We start from the raw sequence: 14,243 nt of genomic DNA on the forward strand, positions 1-14,243 counted from the left end.
GCTAGTATCATTGGGGATTTATTTTACTTCCTAATTTCTTTTGATTACCTTTTCCTGTTGGGCATTTACAAAGCATTCATTTAAAAATTACAATTATTTATATTTGTAAGTGGTCTTCAAATTAGGATTTTGAAGGCCAGGACGTATGTAGTGTAAAAAGTAAAAGTGGGCTTTATAGTCAGACACACTAATTAGAACCTTCATTACACTTCTACCACCTCTTAGTTGTGTACAGATAACATTTAAATATTCTGATCTTATGTTCCCTCACCATTAAAAAAGTTGTATTTGCTATCTATCATCAAAGATTATTCCAAATGTTAAATAATAGATGTAATACACTTACACAGCATGTGGCACACAGTAGATGCTCATTAAATAGTTACCCTCACACATCACATATTAACACCTCCCTATTTGCCTATAGCCACAATAACTGTATTGGAGTTTGAGGGGAAATGGAGCACCAGCTGCTCTCTTTGGAAAGCTCTTCCCTTTTACCTTTGCAATAGCTACCATCACTTTCCATCAACCATCACTTTCCCTGAACATAGTATCTGTGAAAGATGTTATTTTTCAAAGATGGCTGTGGCAGTATCTCCCATCTCACATGCTCTTCTGTAATGTAAAGGTGTGGTCTCTGTCTCTACCACTTAAACCTGTGCAGGCTTACAACTGCTTCAGGGAGTAAGGGTATGACAGAAATGATGTGTGACTTCTGAAAACAGGCCATAAAAGAAGATGCATAAACAAATGTTCATAGCAGCAGCATTATTCATAGTAGCCAAAAAATGGATGCAACCCAAGGTACATCAGCTGCTGAACAAATAAACAAAATGTGGTATATCCATACAAGGGAATATTATCCAGCCATAAAAAGGAATGAAATAAGTATAACATGCTAAAACAGGGAGGAACACTGAATTTTAGGCTAAGTGAAAGAAGCCAGTCACAGAAGACTCCATACTCTATGATTCCATTTGTATGAAATGTCTACAATACGTAAATCTATAAAGACAAAAAGCACATCAGTGGTTGTCTATGGGGGAAGGAAGAATGAAGAGCTAACGGGTATGGGGTTTCTTGCTGGAGTGATGAAAATATTCTGGAATTGGACAGCAGTGATAGTTGTACAACTCTGTGAACATACTAAAAATCACCAAAGTGTGTATTTTAAAAGAGTAAGTTTTATGGCATATGAATTGTACTCCAATTATAAAAATATCTGTGAAATCAAGTTTTTAAAAAGTTAATAGTCTTGGTGGTTTACTAGGTGGAAACAAAGGCACCATGCAGCTTCTAACGTGTTCCCCAGGACATTTGCTTTTAGGGCTCAGGGCCAAAGAAGTCTGACTGCATTGAAATTGTCATTATGAGGAAGTCCAGACCCATGGAGAGAAGGGCTACATATAAGTGCTCCTGCCAACAGCCCAAATAAGGTACCAGTGGACAGCCAGCAGAACTGTCAGACTTGTGAGTGAAGATGCTTCCTGATGACTCTAGTCTCCAGCCATAGAATCATGCTCTCACTGTAAAGTCTTTCAAGCTGAGACCTCATACTAGTGGAGCATAAACTAGCTATCCTTGCTGTGCCCATCTGCATTCCTGATTCAGAAAATCCATTATTTTATATAAAATGGTTGTTTTCCACTGCTAAGTATTAGGGTGGTTTGTTACACAGTATTAGTAATTGGAACACCATCTACAGCCACACCACATCATTTAATCTTGCTTTTTTGTTTATGAAACTTAAGACATTATGTTATTTATTTATTTTTATTCTGTCTCCCTCTACTGAAAGTTAAGTTCCCTGAGACTAGGATCCTCTTCTGTCTTGTGCCTGTAACCACATCATCCAGAAAAGTACCTGATATACAGCAGATACAGAATAAATATTTGTTGAATAAACAAATTAATAAATTATTGTGGAACCCTTAGCACAGGGAAGTTACCAGTTTGGAGCTTCCTTTGACATAAATTCCAAAACGTAGCTACTGTCATTTCAATAATTTTCCCAATAAAATAATTTTAAATAAACCCACAATACTATAAATTAAAAATCACTGTTGTTTCTAAGGAAAGTCCAAGATGGTTTATAAATGTAAATACTCTTGCTGAAATCAATTATTCTATTTTAATAAATGAATCAAAATGGGTATAGCCAAGATAAAATGGATATGGCCAAGAAATAATAATTGATTTAACTGACTTTAGTACCTTTGTGCTTATAGTTTATAAAATTTAATTTCAGTATATTCTTGAACCTACAATATCCTATTATAACAAATTAAGAGCCAAAAAATATTGATTCAGGTTGAAATATAGATAAGAGTAGTAGGTACTACAGTTAACTTTTAATGCTTAAATGGTTTACTTTGCAAAACATTATGTCAATGTTACTTTCCTATTAATGGAACCGAAGCCTACCTCTGGTGCCAGATATTCTGGAGTGCCACAGAATGTCTTCATGGTGGCTGCATCTGTGATCCCTTCTTTGCAAAGTCCAAAATCTGTAATTTTTATGTGGCCATCTTTATCCAGCATTAGATTCTCCAACTGTGTATTAAGAAAAATGACATAATTTGTTCTATAGTCTTCAACAACAGGAAAATACCATTTTGAAAAACTACTGAATGCTGAGTATTTTGGAAACAGGACATAGTTGTAGCTAATAGAACGTTCAGTACTTACAAACTCTGTTGCTTCACGTGTAAAAAGAAACATGTTTTATAAAATATTTCATGATGATAAAATTATCTATTTTTAAACCGATGGGAATGAGTGATATAGCTTTAAGAGCCATTATTTTGTAAGTTCTGAAAATTAAAGCCTAATCAACTTTTCAAAGCAAACATCAATCCTCTTTTTTTAAAAAAGAAAATGTGATCTAAACAATCCCAAAGAGATGAGCATCTTCTTCTAGATATATACAGATGGTTTTCAACAATTTCTCCTGGGAATCTATTGCTATTATAAAATATTCACTTACAGAAATGTTTTTGGTGGTGCTTGTAAATCAAACCTAAATCTTATTTTGTAAGGTAAGGCGATATCCTCTTTTGCGGTTCTTTGTAATAAAGAAATACCAACCCTTTTAAACATAAAAAGAAAAAGAATATCAAAGTCAAACAGTCACCAGTTAATAAAAATATATAGCATAAATGTTATAAAGTTGGACTCTCTTTGAACCCATTAATTCAAAACACCAAAGAAAATCTTAAAGATTTAACCAAGTAACAGGATCATGTGCCTCAAGCGGAAAATTATGAAATGTAAGACAGAAGGAATTTGTGCAAAGTCAACACAATTAGAAATAACAATGTAACCAGCCAGTTCCCCTCCAGCTAATTTGAACCTAAGATCATGATTATCATCAAACAAAGATACAGATGAGTTCTGAGTTGTGATCATACAGCTTTATGTATTCAGGGCCCATAAAACTTTGCCTAGTCATGTAGACACAACCTAAAGGTATTTCTTCTGTCATACTGAAAAAATACACAAAATGTGAAAAGTATATTAACAGGATAAATGATAGTTAACTTTTATTTAAGGAATAGATTCTTATTCTACTCCTTAATATGATGACATTTGAAAGAATGTACCTGGACTCTGAAGTTAATATCAAATTTAAAACAGATCTCCACTTAAGAACATAAACAGATATCAGTCATATAAAATATGTTATCATACTCTCTGCCATATTGTCAAATGTCTTATAAACCAGACACTAAATACAGTTAGGCAAGTTGTGTTCACTGAAGCAAAGATCAGAACAGACAAAAGTCCTTTTTTTTTTTTTTTTTTTTTTTTTTTTTGAGACAGAGTCTCGCTGTCGCCCAGGCTGGAGTGCAGTGGTGCAATCTCAGCTCACTGCAGGCTCCGCCCCCCAGGGTTCACGCCATTCTCCTGCCTCAGACTCCCTTTTTTTATAGTACTTCAATGTGCCATCTAACTAAACCAAACGCTTGATATACATTTCATGTATAGCATATCTCACAGAGGTAAGTCTGGCTTCAATTCTTTTCTACAGAAAGCTGAATGAACCAATAAAATATACTGCTGAACCTTAAAAAAAAATTTTTCTTTTTTGAGACAGAGTCTCACTCTGCCACCCAAACTGGAGTGCAGTGGTGCAATCACAGCTCACCACAACCTCTGCCTCGGAGGCTCAAGCCACCTCAGCCTCCTGAATGGCTGGGAACATGGGCACATGCCACCATGCCTGGCTAATTTCTTAATTTTTTATAGTGACGAGGTCTCACTTTGCTGCCCAAGTTGGTCTCGACCTCCTGGGTTCAAGCAATCCACCCATCTGAGCCTCTCAAAGTTCTGGGATTACAGACATGAGCCACCATGCCTGACCAAATCAAATTTTTTTATTTTATCCAAACTCAGTTATCTTGCATCTTCCTGTTTCTCCACCAGCCAGAACCTAGAAACCAAGCCCAGTTTGCACAAATGACAATAAGTCTTGTATATTGAAACCAGTCAGAAACATCAAGAGTCTTCAACTCTCCTATTTTCTCTTTCTGCCTTGGTCTGTCTCTTCTCAGCCTCTGGTTTCTCTCTTTTTTCCACCTCTTTCAAACAACCTCTCTTCTTCCTCCCTCCCACTTTGCCATAATGAGAAACGTTAAGTATATACTAAAGCTTCTGTTGTTTTACTGAATAAAAATGTATATGCCCCGTTATTAATTTTTAAAAATATGCTTAATATATAAATATAATATATAAAATGCTGAAGATCTTTAGTGAATACTCTTTTACTAATATAATACATTAACAATTCTTGTAAAAATTCCAAATAATACATAATATTGAACAAAATATGAATGTACTTTCTACATCATTCCATTCCCATCTAGTTTGGTGTGTAATGTGCCAATACTCCTCACATGCTTGGTATGCATGGGAAAGTCTTCATGGAAACACGACAGACAGGATGCACTATTTCTCCACATTTTGACAAAGCTATTTTTGAAGTGGCTGGATACAGAAAAACCAAAATGTATAAATACTGCTTTTTAATACCAAGCTCTGTGTGTATGTATGTGTGTGTAAAATACTGACTTGCATCTAATTCTGTAACCTCGTATCTCATCTCTGTGCCTCAGATCATGGTTGTGAGATGAAGAATGAAATGAGATGCAAGGATAGGTTTGGGTAAGGAATAGGTTGAGGGTGACCAACTCCCAGTTTGCCCAGAACTGAGGGGTTTCTCAGAATGCAGGACGTGTAAGTGCTATAACTAGGCAGTCCTGGGCAAACCAAGACAGCTGGTTACCCTACTTGTTTTATAAATTAGCTTTTAAAAAAATTACAATGATATAGTAAGAAATAAGATAAGCCTAAGGGATGATTGAGAGACACGGGGTAAGGGTCATGGCCATGGGGAATGGTAGCATACTGCCTGGGAGGCAGTAGAAAGCAAAATGGATAAGACTATGGGTTCAAGTCAGAGGGTTCATATTAAAATTTGAGCTTTATCCCTTATTCACTGTGTGACCTTGGGCATATTATTAATTTCTACGTGCTTCAATTTCATCTATAAAACAAAAGTAAATAACAGTAACAATCTCAAAACAATGATAGTTTTGAGAATTAAATGAGATGCTAAATGCAAACTTAACATACCATAAGAATTGAATAAATGAACTGATCTTTTCTTAAAACATGAAGAGTTTAAAGGCTTATTTGTAAATTGTCATGATGTGGGCTCTTCTAAACAACACTGTATTTTAAAGAAAAGAACAAAGTTCAAGAATGGAACCCTATAAAACATTTCTGTTGGCTCAATGACTGCATTAAAAATACTTTTCAATATGCAATAATTTAAGTAACAAAACACAGGCTAGGCACAGTGGCTCATGCCTGTAATCCCAACAATTTGAGAGGCTGAGGCAGGCAGATCGCTTGAGCTCAGGAGTTCGAGACCAGCCTGGGCAACATGGTGAAACCCTGTCTCTACCAATAATACAAAAAATTAGCTGTGCATGGTGGTATGCGCTTGTGGTGCCAGCTACTCTGGAGGCTGAAGCGGGAGGGTTACTTGAGCCCGAGGTGTGTGGGGAGGTTGTAATGTGCAGAGATGGCGCCACTGCCCTCCAGCCTGGGTGACAGAGTGAAATCCTGTCTCAAAAAAACAAAACACAAATATTTTATAATTTTCTTTTTTTTTTTTGAGACAGGGTCTCGCTCTGTTGCCTAGGCTGGAGTACAGTGGCACAATCACAGCTCACTGCAGCCTCAACCTCTCAGGCTCAATTGATCCTCCCACCTCAGCCTCCTAAGTACACAGGCGTGCACCACTACCACGCCCTGCTAGTTTTTGTTTGTTTCTTCCTTTCTTTTTTTTTTTTTTTTTTTAAGAGATGGTATTTTGCCATGTTGCCCAGGCTGGTCCCGAACTCCGGGGTTCAAACAGTCCGCCCACCTCTGCCTCCCAAAGTGCTGGCTTGGGCTACTGTGCCCAGCCTCATAATTCCCCAGTTATTTTGAAGTAGTATCCACATTCTTCTATCAATTACTTTGTCTTCTCTCACCATCCTGAAACGTCATTTTGCTGAGCATGAATGACTAAAACTTGTCCACCAAAAGTATTAGCTTAAAAAATAATATCCCCAAATCTAATCTTGTATAAAGATAAATCAGGAGATAATAAAATGTCCAGTTCTGTTATACAATACAGATAATTTTACTCAGGATGCATTAACAGAGTTTCTGTAAAATAAAAGAACCATTAGTAGGGTGATTCGTAAACCTGCAGAATGCACAGAAACACCTGTAAGTCTTTCCAAAGTGTATCAATGGCCTAGATATATCAATAACATCTGGAAATCACTGTCTTGGTTCATTTAACACTAACATAATGTAAGTAGTATCTCCATTATTTACAGTAGTCATACATTTTTAGGAATCTTTCTACTGTGTAAAGGAGGAAGAAAAATATTTACAAATGATCTTTCTTTAGTCTTCTCTTCTAAATCTCTTTCCTTCTTCCTTTTGTTAGCCACACAATATGTAATGCATATTGTCACTGACTGCTTAGGTACTCTAAATTTAAGAAACTTTACATGCATCTGTTTGATATTCACAGCCAATCTTAGTTTCCAAGATGGAGAGTAGGGCAGCATGCTTATGCTTAATGGATGCATCCACTAACAAAAGTAGTGATGAAGTCAAATACAAAGTCATAAGAAACAAGATTGTATATTAAAAATCTAAGTAATGCTTACTATTTCTCTCAGAGGGTTGTTATCTAAAAGGTGCTTTTGAGGAGAGGAAAAAAAAAAAACAGACATAATACGTCATAGAATTTCCACCAAAAAAAGGGCAACATTTTTTGCCTAGCTGAAGTGGACAGGCATTATTTGACAGAGGGTCTTGATTCAGTGTGTATATGAAGAAACGGTAGATTTTAAAATCTTTATTCCTGTGCTTAGTGGGCACAAAATTGTAACAAAAATTACTATGCTTCCTCCTGTTCTTGCTGATGGCTAGCATAAAATTAAACTTTAAAAATCCTAGCTGTCTTTAATACAGTGCTTCCCAACCTTTTACATTTCATAGTAAAATAACAATTGAAAGTTGTGGGGCATACCAGGTTCACTGGACAAGATGCTTGAAACCAGAACTCACTGGCCTGGAAGCTTCTCTGAACACTTTGCAGGCCGAGGCATGGTTGTAACCTGTTTGTTGCACCCAGTCTGAGAAGCTATGCTTGAATGTAGGCCAGACTAAATATTTGAAAGTTAAAAAACACCATATATATGGTATCATTTTAATTAAATGACTGACATTGTGATTAAACAAAGGAATGAAAATAGCAGTTCCTAAGGGCTCCGATGACTACTGCAGCAATAGCAATAAACAATTCCTGTCACTCACTCTTACACCACATTTTAGCCCACATACATCAAACTCAGTTTTAGGGACCAAGACTCACTCAGGCCCAAGAAGGTAGTAAGGAATTCCTACTCTGCACATTGCAGGTTTAAGTTTACGGGCATCCAGTGCCAAAATGTCACAAGCTGACCTGCAGAAACTGAATGACCATGAAATGAGGAAAGTGTGCTGAAATCCCGAAAGGAAAACGTTTCTTCACTTCAACCTCTTAATCCAGAAAAGGACTCATCATGTAAATAGACCCCAAATAGGTTGCCAGGTTATTTACAAATTTATTACGAATAAGAAACATAGTCCAATACTAGTACAATTTGATGTTACAAGTGGAAGGAATGAAGAGCAGTGGCTTAAGATTTCTATATAGGAGGAAATCCAGTGACCATCTGGTTAGAAGTGGGAACTGGGGAGTATCTTGAGACTCAGCAAGCAAAGCAAGCATGCTTTCCCCACTCAAACTGCATTTATTTGAGGTGAACATCAGGGAGCTGAGGAGGACGAGGAGGGCTATGATAAAACTCTCTGAAGCCACCCCTTCGTGCCATTACTGAGTGTTAGAAAGTATCTAAATTTATCTGGTGCTTTCTCATATTAATACTGTAAATGGTTAACTATTCTCACATTAGGTGGAAAACAAGATTAGGTGTTCTACAAATAGGAAATAGCAACAACTTAAGTATTATTTTCTCCCCTAAACTAGCAAGAAATTAATTCTTAATGAATTCCAATATAGTTATATTCACCTTTGCAAATGTCCCTGTTCAGCCTATGCTGTGCTTAGATGGCCAGTCATTGGTTGTATTTGTAAAATAAGAGCTAAGTAGAAAAGAAGATTTCAACATATAATTTGCGCCACTGAAGAAGTCTTTGAAGAGATTTCTTCAAATTTTTGGGCAATCATGAAGCAACAGCAGTTTTCCTTAAGTAATCACAAGGAATTTGGGTCCTTAATAAAAATAAAACTTCATTACATGATGTGTATTGACAAATTAAATGAACTTACTTTCTAAAGTACAACAAAGGTTTCAACAATTTTTCTGTTGCTATAAACACTAATTTATTAGGAAACAGGAACTGATAAAAATATCTTCAGTTAACCTGCACATAAAAGAAGGCTCTGCCTCCAATGTGAATGAGACAGCGGCAAACAGGTATGGATTTACTTGAGAAGTGCTGCTACTGTAGGCATAGCAATTGGATTTGCATTTGAACAAAGTCAAAGTTATTAGTAACGAGAACAGAGACAAATCTGAGACTGATCAAAGTGGGTACCTAAATCAGTTCGTGATAATGTTCTTTAATACATCTGGTATAAATATATTTGAAACACTCATTCTCTTACCTTCTGCAGTTTAATTTGAAGTTTAGGCTTACAAAGATTTCCCAAAGTTAATCCAATGTATCCCCCCTCTATAATTTCATTTCAACTCTAGAAGTCAGAATGATATAGTGACAAGAACATTCAATAAGAAGCTAGGATTATGAGTTCCAAAAATCCTGACTGCTATCAACTCAGGTCATTACTTTTAGTAAGTCATTTACTAGGCTTCTAGGTTTGAAGGAGATCACCTATAAATTAAAGACCAGCTCGAAATTTCTGTGATCTTACTTAAAATATGTCATTGTATTATAAATAATCCTGTTACCATGGATACAAGTAACATTTGTGTAAGTTTTGGATGTTTGATTTCTTATGTTACATGGATTTTTCTAGGTGTACCTTTACAGTTTCTGTCCTATGCTAAATATATACTTAGATCTTTAAGTTAAGGCTATATTTTTTAAGAAATAAACTCAGGGAGCAGAGACCACTTAATTTTCTAGTAAACTTGGTGAACTGTGCATGTAGTAACTAATTGACTGATATTCATATATAAAGTAGGTACTTTATTTTGCAATTTGACAAATTTAGTCTAATTCCATCATCAGAAAGAATGGGGCAGTGGAACTCATTTAATGAGCTTCAGTATACCAATATGTTGGCTGGGCATGGTGGCTCATGCCTGTAATCCCAGCACTTTAGAAGGTCGAGGCTGGCGGGTCACGAGGTCAGGAGATCGAGACTATCCTGGCCAACTCCGTGAAACCCTGTCTCTACTAAAAATACAAAAATCAGCTGGGCGTGGTGGCACATGCCTGTAATCCCAGCTACTCAGAAGGCTGAGGCAGGAGAATCACCAGAACCAGGGAGTTGGAGGTTGCAGTGCGCCAAGATGGCACCACTGCACTCCAGCCTGGCGACAGAGCGAGACTCCATCTCAAAACACACACACACACACACACCCAATATGTTGATTCATTTGATGAGAAATGATTAAAGAAGAAAAACTGACCAAGACCATAATCAATACTGCAATCAAATGAATATTCTTTTCTTTAGCAGTCTTTAAGCTAATAATTCAATCTTTTGAATTTAAGCTTTCTGGATGTTACCTATTACTTCAAAATTGTTCTAATTTCCTTAAATCTAAGCCTCCATGTTTTTATCCTTCCCCTTTTCACCCCTACAAATAGGATTCATAAAACATGTAGTGGGAATGTGAGAAGTGGACTCAGGAAGAGCAGAGCTAACTACTTCTAAGTATATTTGGAAAGTTAACACATATTTTGTCATGCCACATAACTAATTCCTTTAAAGAAATTGATATTTAAGCCATTTAGACAGTATAGGATTATCTGGCCATGCAGATACATGAATGCTGAATTCTGCCATATTCCTAGTTATAAAGAGATTCAGGCTAAATACAATCAAACTATTAATTTGTATTAATCTTTAGCCCATTTTGGCACTTAAACAGTTGGTCATCTCTGATCTAGATGTTTTATAGGTACATAGTTCAGTTTTTCCTATATACAACATCTTATAGCTTCTATATACCTCACTTCAAACAAAACAGAATTTCATAAAAGCCTCATGTAACTTGTTTCTACCAATCATTATGTTACATGAAATAGTATTTGATCAATAAGGCAATTCTGTGTCAAATTTTATACACAATTTGCTTCTTACAAAAGTAAGACTAACATCTAGAATTTATTCAAAATGTGTCGTGGTACAAATTCCTTTAATGTCGCCAACATAATTCATAACGCTGTCAAGAGAATTACTATTACCTTGTATGAGTTACTCCAGGGATCAACAAATGACAACCTGTGGACTAAATTGAGCCCATCGCCTATTTTGTTTACTGGAACATAGCCAAACATATTCATTTACATACTATCTGAGGCTGCTTTTACCCTACAATGATGGAGTTGAGTAGTTTACAAAAGAGACTATATGAACAGCAAAGCCTCAATTACTTTGTCTGCCCTTTACAGAAAGTTTGCCAACCCTGAGCTATCCTAAGGGTCTCATCATAATGAACTCAGAGCAGTCAAGCCACTATTACCAACAGAACAAATAGAGTGCTTTCATAAATAAAGCACGAGGCACATTAATACATGGTTATTATATTAAAATGCTTCCGGTATTTAAAACCACCCAAAGTTAATGCTAAAATCAAAATGAGTATGTTCCTTCCAATAGTCTTACTATGTTTCTTCATAAAACATTTCTGTAAACATAATAAAACTTGTTTTAAATGTAACTTGTGAAGTTATTTGACTTAATCACGTTTAACATTTTTATTTGATCCAAGCAGTCGAGCAGAAATTACTTTGCAAATCAAAAACTCACACATAAATCAACTACATACATGTTAGTGAATAAAATTTCCTTCAAATGTAGTGAACTAAATTTTTCAAACATAGGGCTTTTTTCCCAACTAAATCTGCTTTTCTCAAAACTGTATAACTTTGTAATTACTTTATGTTTGTCCCTATAGTCTCTGCAAAAACAAATTTTGATTACTTTTTTTTTTTTACCTTGAGATCACGGTACACAATCTTTCCGGAATGTAGATAGTCCAAGGCAGAGACAATTTCTGCACCATAGAAACGTGTGCGGTCCTCAGAGAACACCCGCTCTCTCGACAAATGGAAAAACAGCTGCAGGGTAAACAGCAGGGACAGGATTGTAATAATTACTGATTTAGTGGGGGAAATTAACACAAACATAAAACACCTCTCATCACCATATTGTGATGATAGATAGTGTACTCTCAGTGGACACTGAACACTCTTAGACAGCAGCTGGCTTATCTTTTCCAGGTTTCCAAGGGGAAACTGTGAGCTGTTAAATCAGCGTTTTAATCAATATACCAATCTTGTTTAAGGCATTCTGCTTGCTATCCATTTAACCTTCAGTTACCAGAGGAAAAAAGTATGCATCATCAGATTGCAATTTCCCCCTCACTATACTGTTGCTTCACTCTTCAAGGATTAGGTATTGAGACATTACTAAAATAAATGAACACAAGCATAGATATATTTTCTACTTAATTATTTGATTTCAAAGACAAGACTGTCAATTTGCTGAAACTGATTTACGCGAACTTGTTATATTCTACAATTTTTGATTCATCATGATATCTCTAGAAATATTTTCAAAGTAGAAGTCAAATTATTATTGAATTCTATGGTGAGAAACTTTAAGGTTTTACGTTTTTAATTTATTTTAGTAACGCCCAAAATGAACTGAGAAACATCCATTATTCCCATCACAGTTCTCAATGTATATTCTATTTTCAATAATAATTAGCTACAATGCCAGTCCTTTCTCATATAATCACTTAAAACTATAAGCCCATAAATTTCCTAGTCAACCACTTAAAACACATACCATTCGAAAGTCAACAAACATTCACTGGGTGCTTACTGTGACCAAGCACCCAGCTCTCCAATAGGCCATTTCTTCATTAAAGAAACTACAAATATTATCTCTCAATTGGACAACATACATGAAGAAAGAGCAGGTTTCAGGCACTGTGAATTGACTATCAGTCTTTGTTGTTGAAACATGCTTAGAACAACGAAAGATTGTTCACAGTGCTGAGTATATTGCCAGGTATCGTGGTTATTAATAGATATACAATACATGTCTGTGAAAAAAATGAACCAATCAGCCAATGTACCCTTGACTGCAAGATCAGAAATTATTCCCTTACATGGATCATTGACTCGTAATGTTTCTACAAAATTGGTGAAAATGATGGTTAAGATTTGTTCTGCAAACACCAAAGTCATTATTTCAAGTAAATAAAACAGGCTCCCTACAAATTCATTCTTCCTCATTCCCATCCCCACCTTTGCTTAACAGAATATTATAAGATAAGCTTTATGCATGACCCATTGGCACAGTAAACAGACAGAGAAAATATCACCTATAGCCCCAAAAAGTGTAGCACAACAATAATTACATTAAAACTAAAATATTTTGCAGTCTCTGAACTTTAATGCTTCCTATTATATTACTGTATTTTATCAAATCTCGTATGCTACCAATTGGGACTGCATCATCATTTTATAAAACACCAAGGAAAAAAAGGTTGTCAGTTAAAACTACAACACATGATCTATTCTAAAAGGCATTCTGATTACAGAAATGTTAAGAATGTCTTCTAAATAATCAAACACAGTATGTGAAAAGTCAAGTCATTTATACAATTACTCAGGGATATTTTAAAAAATTCATTCATTTCATATAGTTAGATATATATTATCAATGTATTACCAGCCTAACAAGGATAGAAAGTAGAAGGAACCACGTTTTCCAGGTTAAAATAATTTCTGCCATGCAAGATACCACTAACTTTGATGAAAAGATCGTGTGATCTCTATGTGGAGTTGCGGTAGTCTTCTAATGAGATGAAAATAGTGATTAAGTTTCTAAATTTTCTTAAAAGAATGTCAAGCCTACTACCCACTCATTTAACTTTACAAAAAATATGGATCCTCCCTAAATCAATATAATATATGCAAGATTCTAGATCTTTATTTAGACTGTGTATCTTCAATGTGTCTGCCAGCCAATTTCTATAAATGTATCAGCTAAAAATTATATTTAAGGGAAAGAATTTACTTCTCAGTCTGCTATCTGATGTGTACCCTTACTACTTTATGGAACTTATTCTTGTTAAGATAACCAACAACCTCTTAATCGCCAAATCCAATAATCTATTTACGGTCTCCACTGCTTCTTCCAATTTTGAAGCTTAGGACATCACCTACTGCCCTCTTTCTTGAAACATATTTCTGGGCTTTGGTAATACGACTCTCTCCTGATTTGCCTCCTAACTCTCTGGCTAATCCTTCTCAGTTTCTACTTTGGCTCTGAACCAACTTTTCAATTCAGCACTCATTTAGTGAGTATCAATTATTTTAAAGTCACTGCTGGGCACTGGAGAAGAAAAAGAGGGAATACAATGATAAGACAGAATCTCTTATGTTTACAAGCA

General features: G+C 35.6%; 1 protein-coding gene across 7 annotated transcripts in view; it reads right to left on the minus strand.

Moving 5' to 3' along the window:
- Positions 1-14,243, minus strand: part of AKT3 (AKT serine/threonine kinase 3) — a 370,924-nt gene that overhangs the window by 62,433 nt on the left and 294,248 nt on the right. For all 7 annotated transcript variants that reach the window (XM_063613541.1, XM_055235064.2, XM_055235066.2 and 4 more), the window contains 2 exons: positions 11,773-11,895; positions 2,428-2,556 (listed from right to left, as the gene is read on the minus strand). In XM_063613541.1, the coding sequence (XP_063469611.1) occupies positions 2,428-2,556; positions 11,773-11,895 (252 nt within the window). The remainder of the gene's footprint in view (positions 1-2,427; positions 2,557-11,772; positions 11,896-14,243) is intronic.

Source organism: Symphalangus syndactylus, chromosome 19, assembly GCF_028878055.3.
Source record: "Symphalangus syndactylus isolate Jambi chromosome 19, NHGRI_mSymSyn1-v2.1_pri, whole genome shotgun sequence".
NCBI classification, from domain to species: Eukaryota; Metazoa; Chordata; class Mammalia; order Primates; family Hylobatidae; genus Symphalangus; species Symphalangus syndactylus.